This window comes from Archocentrus centrarchus, chromosome 23, assembly GCF_007364275.1.
Source record: "Archocentrus centrarchus isolate MPI-CPG fArcCen1 chromosome 23, fArcCen1, whole genome shotgun sequence".
NCBI classification, from domain to species: domain Eukaryota; kingdom Metazoa; phylum Chordata; class Actinopteri; order Cichliformes; family Cichlidae; genus Archocentrus; species Archocentrus centrarchus.
Window position 1 is genome coordinate 24,330,811 of NC_044368.1, and position 21,829 is coordinate 24,352,639.

At 42.9% G+C, this 21,829-nt stretch overlaps 2 protein-coding genes and 1 long non-coding RNA gene across 6 annotated transcripts in view; 1 reads left to right on the plus strand and 2 right to left on the minus strand.

Moving 5' to 3' along the window:
* LOC115773249 (pleckstrin homology domain-containing family A member 5-like) overlaps positions 1–7,205 on the minus strand; it is a 242,653-nt gene extending 235,448 nt beyond the window's left edge. For all 4 annotated transcript variants that reach the window (XM_030719832.1, XM_030719831.1, XM_030719830.1 and 1 more), the window contains exons 1-3: positions 7,070–7,205; positions 6,869–6,945; positions 6,008–6,065 (exon numbers count right to left, since the gene is read on the minus strand). In XM_030719832.1, coding sequence (XP_030575692.1) covers positions 6,008–6,065; positions 6,869–6,945; positions 7,070–7,161 — 227 coding nt within the window. In that variant the 5' untranslated portion in view covers positions 7,162–7,205. The remainder of the gene's footprint in view (positions 1–6,007; positions 6,066–6,868; positions 6,946–7,069) is intronic.
* Positions 7,206–11,247: 4,042 nt separating this feature from the next.
* LOC115773756 (uncharacterized) lies at positions 11,248–16,169 on the minus strand. The gene is made up of 3 exons (XR_004019121.1): positions 15,944–16,169; positions 13,002–13,122; positions 11,248–12,095 (listed from the first exon to the last, which is right to left on the minus strand). It is a non-coding gene; the product is annotated as an uncharacterized LOC115773756 (long non-coding RNA).
* A 134-nt stretch (positions 16,170–16,303) lies between these two features.
* rint1 (RAD50 interactor 1) overlaps positions 16,304–21,829 on the plus strand; it is a 51,183-nt gene continuing 45,657 nt past the window's right edge. Inside the window, exon 1 of the mRNA XM_030720674.1 lies at positions 16,304–16,708. Within this exon, the coding sequence (XP_030576534.1) occupies positions 16,472–16,708 (237 nt within the window). The 5' untranslated portion in view covers positions 16,304–16,471. The remainder of the gene's footprint in view (positions 16,709–21,829) is intronic.

Consider the following 21,829-nt stretch of genomic DNA (forward strand, 5'->3'; position numbering starts at 1 on the left):
TGCAGGTAGGAAAGGAATGCAGTGTCATTTCTTTGGAAATTAACGGCCATTTTCCATTTCATTTTTCAAAAATTAAAAAGTTGCAGTTGTCTGCGACACATTCAGACAGAATGGTAACACCTGAAGCAGTAAACGGACTGGTTCTCATAGAGAGCTTTATACAACATTCACCCATGAATCAGTATCACATAAGCCACATATCTTTCACACAGTTGCGTCAGAGAGCAACTTGGGCTTCAGTATCTTGTCCAAGGATACTTTGGCATGCAGCCTGGAGGAGCCAGGGATTGAACCACCAACCTTCCAGTTAGTAGATGACCCGCTCTGCCTCCTGAGCCACAGCCACCCAGCAGTGGTACAGGCCCTGTAAAGAGTGGAGTCATCTGCCTGCTGTGTAATTCACTCATTCAGAATTGTGACTGTGAACTTGTGATTTCAGATTTCTAAAGTATCCAACGTAGAATTAGAGTATCACATACGCCATACTTGACCCTCTGAGTTCATTAAAGCCACATTTTTTTAAACATAACCCAAAAGACCTACTCTGTAATCACACAAGTGTCTTAAGGTGTCTGATCATATCCCACATATAATGTTAACCCAGCTTGGCATTAAGTTAGCTTAGCTTAAAAGCCAAGCCAAGTTTAATCAAACTAAAGCAGGTTAGTGGCATCAACCATACTAACTCTGGTTTGTACAGCTGATGTTTCCTTCCACTGCAGCAGTGTTCAGTGGATCTGGTGAACCTGTAGTCATTGTTCACCTGTTAGAAATGTGATTAAGCAATGCAAAGGTCTTCATCAGAGTTAAATGACAGCTAAACTGAAGGTTTCTAAGGGCAATGCATGAAGCTCTTAAAACCTGAATTAGTTATTTCCAAAGCTGGATCAGGCATATCAAAACTGAGAGGACCACCAGAAGATCATCAAGCTACGTTCACTCCAATCTGCAAAAGTCCTGTCAGGAAAAGGTTGTTTAGTGGTGGTCTCAGGAACAAGTAGCATCTCAAGACCACTTCAGGAAGAGAAACAGTGCCAAATACCTGTGGACCGAGGAGTACTGACTTCCCTGGGCTTAAATCCACACTTGCTTGACCTCAACCCCACTAAGCAATCACAGATACACTTGAGCAGTGAGAGTGACAATAACTCCTAATATGACACCTAATATGGTGACTGAAGGTCGAGCAGGTCATCTACTAATCAGAAGTTTGGTGGTTCGAGTCCCAGCTGCGCCAGTCTGCATGCCAAAGTATCCTTGAGCAAGATACTGAACCCCAAGTTTCTCCCGCCGTGTTCAGAGTGTGAACGTGTGTGAATGGGTGAATGTATATGTGTTGTATCAAGTGCTTTGAGTGCTCAGCTAGAGATGAACAGCGCTATAAGAACCAGTCCAAGAAGCTTTCTGAAAGAAAAAAAACTTTCAACCAGGGTTACTGCCTTCATGAGGTCATGTGATCCACTGCAACAAGTCTCCATGTACTGCCTCTGCTTTCAACGCTGGAAAAAGAAAACAAATATGTAATAAATTCAGAACAATGACAAAGTGTCTTCACTAAAGGAGTCAGACTTTTGGACTTCACCTCCAAATATGTGGAAAAGAAACTGTCAGTACAACAGCCAGGTGGCAGAAATACAAATCTAATATGCTAGGGCTGCAGTAGACTGGAATTCAAAATCTTATTGCAATACCCAGAAAAATATTTGATACTATTTTCAAAGGTGCCATCTTCTAAACCGTGTATCAGATCAAGATGAAAATACCTGGAAATAAAAACTGAGATGTTGATCTTTGTCTCATATTGATTTTGTATGTCAAACACAACTGTTTTCAGGCTGCAGCAAAAATAAAGTGACTGGCCAATACTTTTGAAGAGGAGTGTACATATAACAGCTAGATAGTGTAGTGGCAACATTACCATCTTTGGAACAAAAGGTTGTGGGTTTGAATACCAAGACTATGTTAAGTTCCCTCTGAAAGACTATTACAGAGCCCTACTGTGACCAGCATTGAAACCAACCAGGACGGCTGATCCTTTAAATGATGAACAGGCACGAGGAGCAGTATGGTAACAAAGAGAGGGGGTTACACTATCAGAAGGCAATGCATCACCTGCACTTTACTGTTAATAGTTGTATATAACTTTGTAGTTTGCTAAATTATTACATAAGGTTTTGAAATTTACAATTTAAATTTGCATTTTAGGTTATAAAAATTGTAAACATGTTGTTTTCACAATAAAAGAAATCTAGCTTTTTTCTACACTGATTTTATGTTTTTGTCTCATTTTAGATCCAATGTGTTGATACAGTAGGCAAAAATGAAAAAAACAAATAAACTGTACAGTCACACAGATGAAGTAAGGCGAGGTAAACAGTTTTTAAGGTGAAATATAAAAGGTAAAATCAAAATTAGTCAAAATTGGACGATTATTGCCCAGACTGCACATGCCATCAGTACCACATCAGAGCCAGCCAAGGGTGGGTGAAACCAAAAAAATAAGCATGAATGAACAAAAACATAAAGACCTCAGTGTAATTAATGTTCAGTGCCTCAGTACTGTCAAGCCTATATTTTATGGGGTGTACGTGCCGTCAAACGTCCCGGCCATGGCGACTCTACAACGATGCTTTCCTGTTGCAAACACACAAATCTAAAAAGTTCAGGGTCCAGTATCATTCCTTTAGGAAGGCTAGGTTAAAGAAAGACTTGGCTGACATGTATCTCAGCCTGTCACTCAAAGCACTGAGATTTCTGATCCTACAACAACTCCAAGCCTTGGTAAGAATTTAGTCCACTGATATATCAAAAGTTCACTCTGGAGACCTTTGTATAAATGATCAAGAAAGCCTGAATCTCATTATTTGTCCTCCATCCTAAAAAGTGCAGGTCACTAAAGAAGAAACGTCTGTTTGTAGCTGCCTCACACTGAAACGGTCCCCTTAGCAGGAGGCTTTTCAGGGATGCTGGTTCCTCCAGTAGAAATCTGACTGTGACAGCCGAGTTCTCCATAAGGTCGTCCGGGGAATGTTTCTGCAGCGGTTCTCAGGCAGGTTGTGTAATGTGACAGTGTTTCTATTGCATCATGGAAACCTATTACGTTTGATGGGTGAATGCAGGAGCCATTAGTTAGCCGGGCAGATTTAAAGACCTCGGTAGGACTTCAAAACGTTGATAGTTAAAGAAAAGGATTGAAAGATATTTGCAGCCTTGAACACTGATGTGAATCTAAATGAGAAACATGTAACTACCCAACTGAACCTGCAGCCACTCTTCAGTTCACCCTGACACAGCAGAGACAAAAGGCCAGAGATGCCTCATGTTCCACTGGAGCTTTGCACGCTCTGTTTTTCAGTGACTGTGGTTCTGAACTGCTTAGCAGGCCGTCTCTCCTGCACGGGAGGGGGTTTGCCCCCAGGTAACCCAACATGCCTGCAACTCAGGTTTATAAGAATAATTCTGAGAATATAAACACATTCAAAATGGAAACCTGGAGATCAAACAAAGCAAGAGATGTTTGATCCTGACCCTGAAAGCCCAGCCTGGGGACTAACCACCGACCATTACACACTCAGACAGCAGAAATGTCCTTCAACACCGCGGATGTGGAGTGAGCTGTGGGGCTGCGCGTCCAATAATGGACTGATAGATAAGTGACCGAGCAGGAATTTGGGAGGAATGTGAGGGATTTGAAGAAGTGGTGATGATGCAGTCTTTAGTGCAACTATGAGGCCTAATTGTTCTGTGTCAAATGCTTCTCATTGTATTCAACACTGTGAATGTGGCAGCATGAATCTCAGCCTGCGGCTGAGTCAGTCAATACTAGAAGACCAGAGGCTGCAGTTTCAAGAGTAATATCCAAGTAAGCATATGTGATCAGTTTCATCCTGTGATCAGTATTTACTTTGTCCACTAACGAGATAAACTCACACTGTTCAGTTATGAGAGCACCCACCAGTTAGAGAAGTTAGTTTCAGTTTGTCAGCATCGTTCAGCCCGTCACATCCGGGAAACGTGTTGTGAGCCAGAGATTTCAAGTCAGTGGAGTAACATGATGTGAATATGGGTGTACTACTGCACACAGTCTGCTGCCCTGCTAAATAAAGCATCAGTATGGCTTTAAATCAAGTAAAAGCATAGCTTGGCTTGAGCCGAGCTGGGCGGGTCTTTGGGTGCAACAGTTGGTGTTTGTGTTTCATGCACAGGAAGAACTGCACCAGCTTTCACACATTCTCCACCACCTGAACCTTTCTGGGAGCTGCCTGTGACAACACAAAGGTCTGAATCACAGTAGTACCACGTTAAACTGACGCTGCCCTGCCGGCTATCTAGCACCAAGTCAGCGTGATGTCCATCTGAGTCCACTGCAGAAAAGCACGTGAAACTGTCCAGAGGATTTACAGCAAGGAAGGGTTTCTGCCAATAAAGTTAAGGAGAGCGAGGAGAGGGGACAGGGTCCATCATCCACGATGATGTGAAGGAGGGACAGAACACAGGAGCTGTGTGAGCCTAGCTGCATATCTGCATACAGTGAGTGATGAGATGGAATGAGATGCTGGGAAGTTCATTTCTGACCTGTACCAGTGATTCAATCATTTCCCTCATGAGATCAATAAAATATCTGTCTATGTATCTGATCACTGAACCACAGTTAACATCATTCACATTTAATGTGGCCCACCATAATCCTCACAAATCCCCACAGGGCCTGCAGCCCCAGCCTGATGCTCTCCATTGTCCACTGTGTGTGAGCAAGTCACAGGGGGAACTGCCACTCAGCTGTTTAACTGTTTGGTTTCAGTGTTCTGCAGATGCTCTCAGTGGTAAACTACAGTATATTGTGATACACGAGCAGTGAACTCAAAGCAAAGCTAGTCTTTGGGCAGAGTATGCTGGTGCCAATGCAGCACTCATATTAAAATTATCAGTAACACCTGTCATGGCAAGTTATGATTAAGACAAACACTTCAGTCTGGCCACCTTGAAAAGCTTGATACCTCTCAATACTCAGGAAGTAATCAGAAAACATGTGAGCCAAGCCCCAGAAAAAATTAAAGGATGTATACCCGTTCTTTTCTTTCCTATCATATGAATAATTTCACAGCATTCAGCTGTATTGTACAGCTCATTGGGGAGGTTCCCAATCCAAACAGCATGTACACACCCTCATGACTCTCTGTGTCCTGCTCTAAACCCAAGTGCCTTAAAATGCTCTGGCTGCACTAACAGTTATCTGTGTATGCATGAGACGCATACCACATGCAGCTGTTTACGTGTGCATGTATTAAGGGCGTGTATGGATCCACTCTGCATGCATTCATACATACAAATGAGCAGCGGCTTTGGTTTATTTATAGAGTGGCTATAATAGTGCACTGTATGTGTCAGCTGCTGCTTTCAAAACATCCACAGATATCACCAGCAACAGCAGTAAAAGTCAGTGTGAAAGCAGGTAGAATAAATCAAAGTGTGTGTGTGAGGAGCTCAGAGCTGCAGGACATTTTTGATAATCTACAATATGTGCATGTCTGCATGTGTGCATGTGTGCACAGGTTGCTGGAGTCAGTTATTACTCTGGAGCGGTTACACACACAACAACACACATGCACGACAGACACAGCACGCCAACAAGTAGAGCCTGTTCAGCACAGCAGAGCAGCCTCTGAGTCACACTTGCTTGTCAAACTTGTGCCCCACTAACAGCAGAGACTTGTTCCTGGGTAAATTTCTCCACTGGAGTCAGTGTGTTTGTGAGAGTGACACACAGAGGCAGAGGTGAAGAGCAAGACTCACTCATTCACAGCAGTTTTCTACATGTGTAGGTTATGATGTGTGTGCATATTGCAGGGAAGGTAAACAGGTATTTGTGCATTCCTCCAACAGGGCAGAGAGGCGGGTGCTCTCAGAGCCAGCCAACCAAACAAAGCCCAACACTCAGACTGCCTCTCTGCATCCATCACTCTCTTTCCATCTATGTTTTTTTTCCACGCCACACATTCCAACTCACTTGATGAAGCAGCGAGCTCCCTCGAATGTATATCCTTCCTCCCATCCTGTTGGTAAATCTGTGAGGACAGGGAGGGGAAGACAAACAACACAAGACAGCAGGAACATAAGCAGCTGTGCACAGAGATTAAACAGACACACTCATACACCTGAACAGCAATGCAGTGTCTGGAGCACAGAGATCTCATCTGGTTTGTGCCCTTTTAAACCATTCCGCCCCCCCCCCCCCCCCCCCCCCTCCCCAACCCCAAAAGCAGACATTGCAGAATTACTCAATCATTCTGTGTGCGACCCTGCTCAGCCTCCAGCTAGAGGAATCCACCGCTGATCTGCATGCACTCGTGATTTCCCACCCCATCAAACCCTTCCTCCCACGGCAGATGTGTAATTTATTTTGGAATATCATGTGTGAAAGCGCGAGGCGCATTGCGTTGTTCTATAACGAGCCGCGGTGACTGGAAACACTGGGTTTCTGCAGCAAAGCGGCTTTCAGCGGGGTATGTACCAGATGTCACTGCAGGGAATCCGCTCCGAAATCGGCTGAAGCCTACGTGACAGAACTTTTAAAAAGTGTGTCGCAAAGTGTCCAGGTGGAGCAAATGGGGTGGGGGAGGCAAGGGGAACGCCGTGCGTAACGGTCCGACAGAGGAAAGCAGAGAGGGGAGAGGAGCGGGGCTGGCTGTTGCTTTGCTGCAGAGAGAACAGATCTCCCCTCGTCGTCTTTTACGGCTCTCTCCGCAACTTGTCGCCCCTTTTTTCCATCGTGACGCGCAGATAACCTTTCTTAGGCGCTGCTTGCGTGCGTGCGTGCGTGTGTGCACGTATTTTCGCAGGAAATGGAGAAAAAAACACATCCTATTACCTGGGGTTTTTCTGTGCCCCGTGATGACAGCTTCTCCTGTAACTGGATGCAACCAGGTTGTACTCTTTGCTTCTTCGCTGTTGGTGAAAGAAAACGGGGGAGGGAAAGGTGAACACAGAACCCGAAAAAAGACACAGGAAGAATGCGTCGAAGAAACAAGCAGTGGGTATCCATAAATCCGTGCATCCACGTGATATTTACTTGATGAAGAATATGCGTCCATCCCGAGTCACCCCATAACTCCAAGAAGAGGGAAGGCAAGAGAGCCAGTCCGGCTTAGGATCCGCCGCCATGTCTAGTTGAGAGCTTTACTGCTCTGGTTTACTACAGGCATGGGCTGGAGTGCGCGGCGCCGTGCGCAGCGCGCATATTTCCATCCCGTGCGCGCTTAAAGGAGATGCGGGGGCGCGCACAAGGATAAAGACACTAGCAGTGATTTTCTGCCGAGCACCGGGAGGCGGTGGGTAAAAGTTCACAGCGCGTGTTGTCAATGAATCTGTAGTTTCATCCACGCAGCCGTCCGTGGGTGGACACGTTTGTCACAGGGCTTAGTTACACTGCACCAAATACATTCAGATATTATTAATATTGTTTCTTCTTCACTGGCACATACACGCTGTATCTAAATAGTTTATTTCACTCCCACTTTCTTTTTTATTTGGCCCGTTTTCATTAAACTGAGCACCTGAAGGAAAAACAGTGAGAGTGGATCATCTATAAAAGATTTTCATCTGTCCTTGATTTCTGCAGCTAAATGTTGCAGGATGTTACAGGATCATCATATATTCAATTCAGTTCAATTCAATTTTATTTATATAGCGCCAAATCACAACAAACTGTCGCCTCAAGGCGCTTTGTATTGTGGGTAAAGACCCTACAATAATACAGAGAAAACCCAACAGTCAAAAACGACCCACTATGAGCAGCACTTGGTGACAGTGGGAAGGAAAAACTCCTTTTAACAGGAAGAAACCTCCAGCAGGACCAGGCTCAGGGAGGGGGGGGTCATCTGCTCAGAGGGGAGAGAAAAGACATGCTGTGGAAGAGAGCCAGAGATTAATAACAATTAATGATTAAATGCAGAGTGGAGTATAAACAAAGTAAATAAGGTGAATGAAAAGAAACATTGCATTATGTGAACCCCCCAGCAGACTAGGCCTATAGCAGCATAACTAAGGGATGGTTCAGCGTCACCTGATCCAGCCCTAACTATAAGCTTGATCATAAAGGAAAGTTTTAAGCCTAATCTTAAAAATAGAGAGGGTGTCTGTCTCCTGAATCCAAGCTGGAAGCTGGTTCCACAGAAGAGGCGCCTGAAAGCTGAAGGCTCTGCCTCCCATTCTACTCTTAAGTATCCTAGGAACCACAAGTAAGCCAGCAGTCTGAGAGCGAAGTGCTCTGTTGGGGTGATATGGTACTATGAGGTCTTTGAGATAAGATGGGGCCTGATTATTCAAGACCTTGTAGGTGAGGAGAAGGATTTTAAATTCTATTCTAGATTTAACAGGGAGCCAATGAAGAGAAGCCAATATGGGAGAAATCTGCTCTCTCTTTCTAGTCCCTGTCAGTACTCTAGCTGCAGCAGTTTGGGTCAGCTGAAGGCTTTTCAGGGAGCTTTTAGGACAGCCTGATAATAATGAATTACAATAGTCCAGCCTAGAAGTAATAAATGCATGAATGAGCTTTTCAGCATCACTCTGAGAAAGGATGTTTCTAATTTTAGAAATATTGCGCAAATGCAAAAATGTAGCGGTCCTACATATTTGTTTAATATGTGCATTGAACATATATAAGTATATGAAGTATCATCATCATCATCGTCATCATGAAGCTGTTTCTAGGAATGATCGTCACTTACAGCTTTTGTCTGTTACATGATTTGACAAAAAAAAATACTTCAGGTAATTAATTAATCAGAGCTGGGGGCTCGTTCATGACTCTGTAACTGTTTGTAGGTGATGGCCCAAAAAAAGGGAGCGAGCTGAGCGTGAAAGCACAGCTGTGGATTTACCCGTCGATGCGTCCGCGGCCTCACCTGTGGTCAGGAGCTGTGGGCAGAGAGAGAGAACGAGATCAGACTTACAGACGCTGGATATGAGCTTCCTCCCAAAGGTGGCTGGCCTCGCCTGGGAACGCCTCGGTGTTTCCCCGGATAAGCGGCTCGGACAGGTGCAAGAAAATCAGAGTTTTATTGTAGTCAAACGGTGCATTTCAAATAGAATCAAAATACTGAAATTCTGACGAGCTTTCATTTTTAAGTCCTGCTAACCTTTGGCGTTCACAGTGCACTACTATTGTTTCATTATTTTCTTATTCAGTTATTATTACTTATTAATGAACTTTGTTACGTTTTACAGGTTTTTTTTTTGCTTGTGATGTTTGTTTGTTTTTGTTTCGTGGTGATGGACAGCTGCGTTGTTTACACGGGTCATCAGCTGATGGTGCTAAACGCACCGGTTATACTGCACGCAATGAGAAGTATTAATGCAGTATTCTGGTTCCTTCATGGTTCCACTGTTGGGTTTAACCGTGTCCCGCTGGACACAACATTACCAGCTGTACCGGAAGATGTGACAGAAGGATCCGTTTGGGACTTTGTATCTTCTCACATTTTGCAGCTTTTGCTACTTTCATACTACATCAAAGTAATTAAGTAATAGAAAAATAATTAAATGTTTTTCACTACCTACCTTAGAAATTCTTTCTTTTCGGGGGGTGGGGAGGGGGGGGGGGGGGGGGGGGTGTTACAAAGTATCCTTCTGTTTTATAATTACCATGTGGACAATGAGCCACCGGAACTTTTTCTGCAGTTTTACACATTTATTTCTTAAAACTTCAGAGTCATGCTGACAGATGAGCTTCATTTACTAGAGCATCATCATCATCATCATCATCATGTAGAAACACTGAGACGTGTACTTATATGAAGCTGTGTCAGATTAACTGTATAGTTAAACTTCTTTGCACTGACAGAAAGGGCAGCTTCACTGGTCACACCTTGAGGTGGCAGTTTTTGTGATGTGCCACAGTATAAATAAAACTGAGTCTGGTCCACTTCATATCACAGTGGGCTGTTTGTCACATACAGCCCACTGTGATATGAAGTGTAAAATGAGTTTGACATCCCTGCTCATCCCTGCACGGAGAGGACCATCATCTCTAACATGATCCAGCCACTGCTGCAGCAAATGTGTGTCAGTAAACACATCCACCATCTCACGGATTACGGACTGTCTGACACACAGTCATGGGACTGGCCGTCTGCAGTGCTTGTTTTTCTTTCCTCTGATGGGCAGGCTGCGTTCTCTCTCCGCCCCCGGGTGGAGCCTCCCTCCACAGGCTGGCCTTTCACACCTGTGGCTCATTGGCTGGATTGCTGGCTGTGTGTTTAGGACAGGCTGAGACTGTGGCTTGCTGCCAGATTGTTCCAGCTTCCATGGTGGTAACACGGCTCTCGAGTAATTCCTTGGTCTGAGTTCCTCACCTGTTGATGATTCTGACTCTGCACAGCTCTGCTCCCGCCTCTCGCCTCGTCTCTGAGCCGACTCCTTGCAGCTTCCTCGCTCTCTCTCTGTCAGCCCTCCTCCACAGACAGCAGCCTGCCTGCCCACTCTCCACCATTCAGCCCGGTAACCACTCTCAGCCAGCCTTCCTAGAAACCCTTCACTGCTGCTAACACCCTCCCGTTTTCTACCATTCATTCCCATTATTGCCAACCAGGTTTTCAACCATCACTAATTCCTCTGTCTCCAGCCTTCCACTACAGGTCTGGCTCAGGCCCCCCGACACAAATACTGTGTGGGGGAAATGACCTGCTGCTGAATGTGAAACCCGGTTGATGATGATCGCCCTCATCTATCCTGGCACAGGATGCAGCTGTGGTACCTCGGCATCACGCTGACAACAGGCTGAAGTGGAAAACCAACACAAAGGCTTGATGCTCGGTTCCTCGAGGAACCTGAGGTTCTTCAGTTTGTGCAGCAAAATGTTGGAGCTGTTCTATCAGTCTGAGGCGAACAGCTACAGAAGCAGCAGAGCACTGATGGAGCTCTGCTCACAGAGATGGACCATCTTAAATACTTTAGCAATAATAATCCTTTATAATAGAATATCATCACAATATGATCTTTAATTTTAACAATTCACTGTCATCTAAAAGTCTGTTTTAGATGATTTTGTGGTTATTAAGATAATTATTTCACCTACTGTAACAAAATGCTTCACCAAATATGGGATACATACAGTATTTATTTTCTTATCTTTAATTAACCACCAACAGTGCAAAACAAGTACACGTATACACTGCAATATAACAGTATCACTTTATAATAACTGCACACATTAAGCATCAGTAAATATTTAATTCATTTCATTCCTCAGCAACACTTTAGTCATGCTTAATAAGCTCATATATAACATGTTTAATGACAGCATTTTTATACTTTTTAAATAATGGATTAGCTATATCGAAATAAAGTTTTACATCAAGTACAAACTAGTTATTTTGGGTCTGGTTTATGGATTTGTATGGATCTATATGTAAATGATTAACAAAAGTAATGAGAGGCACATTTATACCAATCATAAATGAGACAGTTATTTATGAGTATTAACAGAGGTTCATACTGTAGTTCACGGTTAGTTCAGGCAGTTACTAGCTGTTAGGTATCTTGTGTGACCTCATCTAAATGTGAGGACCATGAAAGGTCAGCAGGACCTCCAGATTCAAACCGGTCTCAGCTGCTGTCATGGCAGAAAAAGGAAACAGCCGGAGCACAAAGTGAAACCGATCATACAGATAATTATTATAACGCACAGAACCTGACGTGGATGTAGGACCAGAGTCTGAGCCTGTAGGAGGGCTTTAAGAGAGCAGCTGGAGGTCTTTCACTAAATATGGTGACACGTCATTTCAAATGACACGAATAAGATTTATTTTAGCAACAGTGAATATTTCACAAGTGTAAACAGCACAAAGTATCATCATGAAACTGTTAACAGGAAACTGTCTGTGGGCTGTTTTAGAGCCTGGAGTTTCTGTAGTTTGGTCCTCATGTTGAGCTCTCCTCTGGTTTGGAGTCAGCTGCTTCAGTCCTGCACTCTCACACAGCTGAACAAAGCAGTGGATCCTCTCCTTCTCAGCACAGTGACCCCTCAGAGCTGCTCCTCAGGGTTCAGGGGGGGCTTGCTCTTTCATCGTGGAGGATCTGATGGAACCCTCTGGCCTCTATAAAACAGGGATGTTACTGCATTAGATCAAGAAATATTGGTATTCAATGGCCATAATGAATATAAAATCAACACTCTCAAAACACTAACACAGTAGGAAAGACAGAAATAAATGAACTAATATAACACTATATGTGGTGCAGCACAGAGTATTCTACCTTTTTACATCAATTATGACTTCTTTTTAGCTTTTATTTAATCATCAATCATAAAATGTCAATAATATATATTTTTAAAATGGCTTTTCCAAGCCTCTGACCCCGTGATAGCTGGGCTGTGCTCCAATAAGCCTGAGAAGGATAAGTGAAGCTCCTGGTGCCGTTTTCATGCTGATGCTGATGCCAGAGGAGGTTTGCAGTTATTGAGTGACCCGCTCTGTCACGTGCTCTGCTAGCTTGTGTCTGAGTTGCAGTGGTTCCTAAAAGCTTTCATTTGGCAGTAATACCTGTGAAATATGTAGGCGGTGGTATCTGTTAGAGCTCAGTGAGCTCTGCCGTGGTCCCGGGCCTGTGACCCATGTTCTCACTTCAAATACGAATACCTTTATTAGTCCCACCATGGGGAAATTACAGTTAACAGAACACCCATCCAAGAAATACAAACACAGAGACAAACAGGGGGGACAGGTGTCTGAGGGCATGCAGCCGTTTTACCGGCGCTACCTTTACCTTCTCTTCATCTTTTGCTATTTAATGTATCCCAGTGTTTCCTAGGTTATTATGGGTTGTTGCAGTTTTGAGTTTGTATGTTTTCTTATAGTTTCTGGTTGGTTTCCCTGTACTCTATGTTTCAAGTCTGTCTTTTTGTTGTGTTAGTCGTTTCCTGTCTGATTTTGCCGGCCCTGGTCCCGTGTGCCTTGTGTTTGGTTGTGTTTCCCTGGTTTCATTAGTCAGCGTCTGCTCACCTGTGCCCCGTGTTCCCCAGCTGTTTCCTTTCTCCCTCATCACCTCCTGTGTGTTTTTAAGCCCTCAGTTTTCTGCTGTTCCTTGTCGTGTCCTCCCTCGTGGCTCTGTGTTTTCCTGTTCCTGTAACAGAAATAAAGCTGCCTGATCAGAATTTGGTCTTGCCTGCCACACGGCTGATTACGACAAGCTCAACCCATTGTTTACAAGTGTCTGCAAAGGCAGACTGTACGGCCAGGTGCTGGCTTTTATACACCTTTGGCAATGGGACTGAGAACACCTGAATTTAAAGATTAAGACATGTTTCCCAATATTTTTGTCCATATAATGTAGAACTGGCCAAGTTATATATCATCACTCAGGCATAGCCTATATACTAATGCTGGGTCATATGACTTAAAATTTGTATCACTTTATTTATTTTAAGATTCTGGGATCCTATTCCAGGAAGCAGGTTTTGCTAAAACTCTGGCTCCAGTCATTTTCCAGCTCATGCAGTCTGGATCTGTTCATAATGGATTCATTTTCCCGACACGATCTGCATTCTTTCATTAAAATGTCTCATCCTCCCAAACTGAAATATTTAAAACCTATAAAGCTGAGACATTTCTGAGAACATGAAACTGTGACTGACCTCTGACCTTTAACAGTGACTCAGTGAAACATCTCTGCTGTGGCTGTCAGAGAGCCGTCATCTATCAGAGAAGCTGATCTTGGATCAGATTAGAAACATTAAAGCAGAAATATTACAGCAGGTTTTCTGTAAATCATTTTTATCCAGTAATGGCAGAAATAATGAAATTCTCAATTAAAAAAATGAATTGAGGCTGCTGTTCCATCAATAAATTACATTTATTAAATGATCATAAACTGCAGCAAAAACAGTTTTTATTAAGTAACAAACTGACCTGAGGTCAGCTCCCCCGGGGTCTGCTGCTGTCTCAGTCTCTAACAGGTCGGTCAGTAAACCCAGTCTGAGCTGTTTCTCCACAGTTTTATCTTCTCTCTCTGTCTCCTGCAGTTTGTCCGTCAGGCTCAATAATTAGATTTTATAAATCAAATGTAAAATTAGGATTCAGCTTCATCTGATGGAGATTCAAGTTGTGTAAATGATGACAGCAGACATAAAAGAAATGATATATTTGATAACAAACTTTTATTCTGTCTGTGATGATGACAGAGTGGGTCAGGCTGATTAAAGTGACTCATCATGCTCCACACTGACAGTGTGATCCTCCATCCATCAGACTAAAATGGAGGACATGTTTCATGATTAGATACAACTGAAAACCAAGAAATACATTTTCATATTTGAATTATATCAGACACTATATTGCAATAACGATTTTATTTTGGGGGTTTCAAAGTAAGTAAGTAAAATGTATTTATACAGCACCTTTCTAGATAAAATCTCAAAGTGCTTCACAACAATCAAAGGAAAACAGTGATACACAGTAAACACACAAACCACTAGTTAACAGCCAGCCTGTACAGATGAGCCCTGAGCTGCTCTTTAAAACATTCAACAGAGTCTGCAGATCTCAGGTGATATGGTAGGGCATTCTGAAGTTTAGCAGCTGCAACCTTGAATGCACCGGCTCCCTTAGTTTTATTCTAGAGCGAGGAACCACCAACAGATTCTGGTCAGAAGACCTAAATACGGGTGTAAGAGCTCACTAATGTATGCAGGCATTTGACCATGCAGAGCTCTGAAAGTGATCACCAACATCTTAAACTGGAATCTGAACTTTATGGGGAGCCAGTGCAGAAATGACAACAATAGGTGTCACATGAGACCAGTTAGGGGATCCATTAAGTAGCCTCACAGCTGCATTTTGGACCAACTGCAGGTGATCCAGAGATGATTTACTGGGACTGATGTACAGTGAATTACAGTCGTCCAAACGAGAGGAGACAGTTCAGGTTTGGACAGCATTTGTCTGAGGCGGGCAATATTTCATAAATGAAACAAGCAGCATTGCAGAAGGCCAGGGGTCGGCAACCTGTAATCCGGAAAGAGCCATTTGTTTCCACGGACAGCCGCAAATACTAGCGGAAGCCGGTAGTGACGCATATATTGAGAAACGAAAATAAATAAATAAAATGATTTTATTTTAATATTTCAAGCTCACAATAATGTTCCAATTTAAAACTACAACAAACACCGAACTGACAAAAATAAAATGCACTTCAATTGGATACTTATAATTTACTTCCGCGAGCCGCACTGAGCCGCACATTAAGCCTGAAGGAGCCGCGGGTTACCGACCCCTGAACAAGGCTATTAACATGTGTGTCAAAGCTAAGAGCTTGGTCAACTGTAACGCTTAGGTTTCAGACATTTGACTGAACCGGTGATGATAAGGAAAAACAAGATTATTTATCACAGTGGGAACAAAGCTATCAGGGCACAAACAAGAGCTTCAGTTTTCCCAGTATTAAGTGAAAGGTAGCAGCCATCCAGCTCTTTACCGCCGCAGCACTTCTAAAGAATAAATAGTTTTTAACATTCTGCAGAGAAAAGGAAATATACAGCTGAACCTCATCAGCATAACAATGACAGGAGACCTCTTTAAATGTGCAACACAACCTTCGGAAAACTCCTGAAGGTCATCTCTACTTTCTTCATCTCTGCCTGTACCACTCAATTCAATTTTATTTATATAGCGCCAAATCATGACAAACAGTCGCCACAAGGCGCTTTGTATTGTGGGTAAAGACCCTACAATAATACAGAGAAAATATTAGTATTCAATGGCCATAATGAAGTGGCAAAGCCAACACAGAATGTCCTCGCTGAAGCAAAACCCTGTACTGGAAGTACCTTTAATAGCGCTCCAGTATTTCTGTAGATTAAACTGTTCAGATTTGAACCTTTTTAATTTGACCTTTTTACCTATTTCAGTTTTAAAGCAAACATAAGATACATGGATATGACACTAACCCTTGGACAGGAGGATAATCGTGCACGTTAGAGCGTGCATCCATCCAGAGAAGACAGCACAGCTGAAGATCACACGGATTACTTCTGAGTTATTCGCAAAGTCATAACATTTGATCACGTGTTCAATTACAGTGACGTGATGTATGGAAACGCGCCAGTGTGGTTACAGTGTTACAAAGTAAAACTCCGCGTAACGTAAATACCGCTACTTCTTTGTGCACGTGAATCAAAGTTCTGACGTGTAGCAGACTGCGCCAAACTCTGACGTAAGCGTTTTCACATAAAGGTGGGCTTGTTTCCTCCGCCAGTGTGCTCCGCGTGTTAGTAATAAGCACGGGGCGTACAAAAGCAAACAGTAGACGGTTTGTAAGATTGTAAAACGCGTGTAGCAACGTCGCTTTATGTGACACGGTGCATAGACGAGGATTTAATACAAAACTGTGGCACACGTGTAACCACGGCTGAGCACAACCCTGTTACCCAAAAACATCAACGAGCGCCCCCCAGGAACTGGACTGAAGAGTTAAAATGGCGGCGGCCTTAGCAGCGATACCAGAGCAGGCGAAGAGAGAAATGACAACATGCTCTTTGGAAGCTGCTCATACGACCGGACACGGTACCGAGTCTTTGACGGCGGCTTCACGGACACTGCAGGACCATGTAGCGGATTTCCTGGAAGAGAAAGGCGCCGACTTGATGTGTCCTAAGAGCGTTGGTGACCTGATGGAGAAACTGAGTGAACACAACAACTCAGTGAAGGAGCAGGTAAACTACAAGAACACCTGTGAGCCCGAGAACGGTTCTGCTCGCTGTCGTTAACGTTGTGGTTACTGTGGCGAGTTGTTTCATCAGTTTAATCCTCATTCCTAATTTACTGCCAACGCAGAGAGGAGTGTGAGAGGGTTAGGAGGAACAGGAGCTCCCAGTGGTGCAGGCTTTTGTAGAAGTCTGTGTTTGATTCTGCCCTGAGTCCACTTACTGGGTGTAACTGGACTTTTCTTCTATGCATGAGCTTTATGCAACACTGACACACAGTGCGGGGATCGAACCAGCAGTGACCCGCTGTGCCTCCGGAGCTACAGCCGCCCCAAATGTATCGCTCTCCTGAGGGAACCAGCTGGTTTGATCAGCCTTCTCAGGCCCGAACCTCCACCGGAGTTCAGAGTTTGCTCTGGTCAGTGAATGAATGAGTGAACCAGTGATGATGGACGAGTTTAAAGGCCAGAGAGGTGAACGGGCACGCTTTGAAAATGATTACTGGTGCATCATTTGCAGTAATAAAGGTTAATAGTCTGTGACCAGCACCTACCTGCACAAAATATTACAGGTTTGAGTGACGTGGCACATATTCCCATGAGATAAGTTAGAGATTTAAATTTACAGTTACAGTATTTTACTAATATGTTAGAACATGATATGAAGAAGTAATGCTGAATGTGTAACCATATGCAGCGTCATGGAGGGACACGTGTTACACACGCTCAAATACAAGCCTTTATTTTCCTGCACTGTGTGACAGACTCGTCACGGCTGCAGTTCAGTGAAGCTGAGGAACAGCTGAGAGACACTCAGCGATATTTACAGCGAGTTTCGCCTGTGATGGCGCCCTCTGCCTGTGGAGGACAGGAACAGTTTGTGTGGCATTTATTGACACCTGATTGTAAATAGTTGTACAACAAACGCCTGAAGCACAGTCTGCATTTTAATGTAAATATACAACTTTGTTGTTGTTATGTTTGTACATGACTTTTACTTAGATTTATATTTTAAGTTGTAAAAATAGTTTGTTAAACATGTTTGTGGTTTTCACAGAAGAAAAAAATAACTTTTTTTCTACTCAGACTTTATGTTTTTATGTGATTTTTAGGTCCAGTGTGCTTTACAGTATGTCAAAATAACATTACACATGTGAGGCTGTGCTGCAGATCAACAGGTTTTAAGGTGGACTATAAAGGTTTCATCCAAAGCAGTCAAAAGTGATACCCAGAGGGTTACTGTACTGTGAGTACAGTCACTACTGCATAAATTAAGGAGGTCAAGAAGCACACGGTGAGCACTGCTTTTGATGAGCATATGGCCTTGCACTCAAAATGAAGGGAAATTAACATAGCTTAATTCATGTGGATTCTTAATGAAAAGACAGTAATTATTAAACAGTGGATTATTAAATAATAATATCTTTCTCAATAATGAAATAGTCACAGTTTGACAGTCTGGACTGTAATTTATTTTCCCCACAGTGACATTTATTGAGGTTTTGGTGTCAGATTTATTCATGTCTGGTTGAAGTAAGAAGAGGTTATGAATTTAAAAACCATTTTTACCTTATTTTGTCACAGAGGGGACATTTCATGGATACAGTGTTACTGTCCTACATTCAAATACTAATGGAAAGTAATGTTAGCACATGCACGGTGCAGTGTTACCTATTACTGAATGGAAGACTTCAACAAAGAAAAGAAATACTACAGCCATCTAACAGTTGTCCCCTCTGACTGATTTTTGCCTTTAGGCTAATTTTTTATGATTTATGATGTTAGAAAATGCTGTAATCAACTTTTAATTGTGAAATTTGGCTTCTATGCAGTTAAAAAAATATTCTCAGCTAAATATCTCGAATCTACCAGCGTTTTGTTTGTCCCAGTTACTGTGGAATGACCCAAAGAAGAGCGTGCAGGCAGGGTGGAGGGATTTGTGACAGAAGGCTGCTCTGGAGACGGTGCTGCTAACAAAAAGGCTGCAGGTGGCAGAGCTGAAGATGATTTTCAATCATTTCTGGAGGGACAGCTCAGGTCGAAGACAAAGTGAGAGAAGCGAGGCTGAGACGGTTTGGACGCGTGCAGAGGATGAATACTTGATACATGTAACAAAGGATGATGAATATGGATCTGCCAGGCAGGAAGAGGAAGACAGAATAACAGCTGCACAAAGCAGTTTCATCTCTATTACACTTGATAAAATAAGTTCAGGGTATCTCAGGATTACAGTCAATGGGCCTCATTCACTAATATTTGCACAGAAATGTAAAAACCTGGAGAAAGAACACAGAGTAAGAACCAGACGAGTTCATGCACAAAATTACAGATTCATGAACCGTACTCTCACAGCACATCTGCCCACAGTCACCATACTCTCTGCAAGATTATTTTGCTAGTCAAGTAATCTGTCAATTATTTTATCGATTAGTCAAGGACTATTTCAGTCTTCCCTCACCTGTTCAAGCCTGCCCACCTGTTAACATCAGCTTGTTCTCTTCTCACAGTTAAAATAATCACCCATAAAAATACGATTTTAAAACTAATCCAGTGTATTTTAACATGAATGTGAGCGTCGCAATAAATCTCAAATAAACAATGCATATTAAAGTGAATACAAATTTTATTTTTAAATGAAAATAAAATGTGCAAATAAATAAAAATGGCCTCTGTCCAAAAGTTCAAATAAGGCTTCAAATTAAATCAAAAAGATTTTTCCATGCAAAACAACTAAAAAGTTGACAGACAATTCAGTTCACACAGAGGTTTATTATTCAGAATGAACGCTCCACTCTGGTCTCATCTGTTCAGAGGACGTCCTTCCAGAAGTGTTCAGAGGTTTTAGTCTGTTCAGATGCAGCTTTGTTCTTTTTCAGAGGCTGTCTCTAGACAACCCTTCCACACAAGCCATGCGTTTTCTGTCTTTTCTAATTGTATTGTCATGAACTTTAACATTTAACATGCTAACTGAGGCCTGTAGAGTCTGAGGAGTAGCTCTTAGGTTTCTTTTTTTTTTTTTTTTTTTTTTTTAATGGTTTTTTTATTGAACATTTTAGTCATTTAACAGTCCAGCTTGTACACTTATAAAGAAAACGCAGATCCATTACAATGACACAAACACCAGATAACATATAGCATCACTTATAGGTCCTTTTGCATTGTCATTCTACATATGATTTAATCTTTATCTGCATTCGTTTCAGCTCCATACCAAACTTTGCTTTGAACAGATGATATAGCCCATTGACACAGAACCTCAGCCTTTCCAAAGTTATCGTATCTGAGATGTATCTCCTTACATCTGTTACATATTAATATCTTAGAAGGCAGTAAAATAATATCCTCCCATTCATTAGGGTCTATTGTTGTTTTCAAAAGTGTTGCCCAAGACAATCGTAAATTTGATAACCTGTCATCAGTACGATGTTGTAGAACTGAATAAAACTTAGAGACAAAGTGGTTTTGTTTCTGACTATCCAAAAGTGTTTTCTCAACCAAGTTAAAGTCTTCAGGTAGACTATACGTGTGCATTTCGGAATATACATAGTGTCTAACCTGAAGATACTTATGGAATTCAGTTTTGGGTAAGTTATATTGAGTTTTTATGGTTTCAAATGATTTAAATTTCCCTTTATCCCAAAGGTCATAAACACTATGAATTCCTAAATCCTCCCAGTTTTTAAATTTGGCTTCATTATCCCCCCCCCCGATAGGTCTGGATTATTCATGAGCGATGTAAGACAGCAAAGTGTATGCTGTATCCCAAATAATTTTTTCAAACACTGCCAAGTTTTAATGACATTTGTAATCATGGGGTTTTCCCTGGCCATAACTGGAAGTTCATGTCTACGTTTGTCCAAAATGTTTATTGGGGAAAAGGGTTTACACAGTACCGTTTCTGTGCCATACCATGGTGGCTTTGTCTGTCAGCCAGCCCATACTGAAATCATTTTAGCTTGCATTGACATTATATAGTGTGTTACATTAGGTAGGCCCCATCCCCCTTGTTGCTTAGAAAGCTGTAGAATATCTAATTTGATTTTAGGTTTACGACCAGCCCAAATAAAGTCAGAGACTTCTTGCTCCAGCCTCTGACGGGGACGGTCGCATTCTATCTCTCTCCCTGCCCTCCCTATCTTTCCTGCTTGCTGCTTGCTGTGAGAGCGTCTCTTGCACACTGTTCGAATAAGAATAAGATTGAGAGCAATATGGATTTGGCAAACTGGGCCTTCAAGACCATGGATCGAATTTTTTCCACTATGAGATCTGGGAAAGGGGAGCCTGCGTGTCCGAGTGGAACAGACCCGGTTGGATACGTCATCGACTCTTGGAGCTCGTGGAGACCTGTGTGCTTCTCGGCCCTAGAGGTGGAAGACGTGGAAGACGCTTACATATTTGGCTATCTGGTAGCGGTATCTTTTCTGTTTGGGCTTGGAGGATACCTGATTTACCGTGAAATCAAGAAAACCTGGACGGCAGTTCGACATCTGCAGAGGCTGCCGACCCAGGTGGATGGGCTGACCAGAATGGTACAGACTCAGACTCAAAGCCTGATGAACCTGAGCCGTAGACTTGGGGAGTAGCAGGTGTGAGGGGTTCGATCTGGAGATAAGGTACGGTTCTGCTCAGTGAGGACGGTAACTAATGAATTTGGATTATTGGATTTATTGAATGGTTTCCCAGTGAGACTGAAGGCTGTTGAAAAAACAAGCAGCCTGTTCCAAAACAACACCTGCATTATCAGAATTCGGCTCCCTAGCCGGCCTTGGCTGGCAATCATATCTCTCCAGAACTATGTGTGAAGGCCGCTATCCCCCTCAGCCCTCTCTGTGATTTGTGAAGCTGGATCTGGTGTACCAAGGCTGCTGATGAACTTCCATCACTATCAGCAAACTGTTTGCCTGGGAGCTGGCATCTGGGCTCCACAATGCCCCCACCCTCTCGTCTCCGTCTGCGTCCCCTCCTGACCCTGACCCTACCCACCATACTGCTATCCCGGCTTTATATGTGCAATATGCTTTTTGCTGAGGTGTTTTTTGGAACCTCGTAAGGTGTTCTTTATGAACACAGTATGAGATGATTTTTTTGAACCTAACTATCCCAATGTATCTCTTTCTGTCTCTCTGCTAAA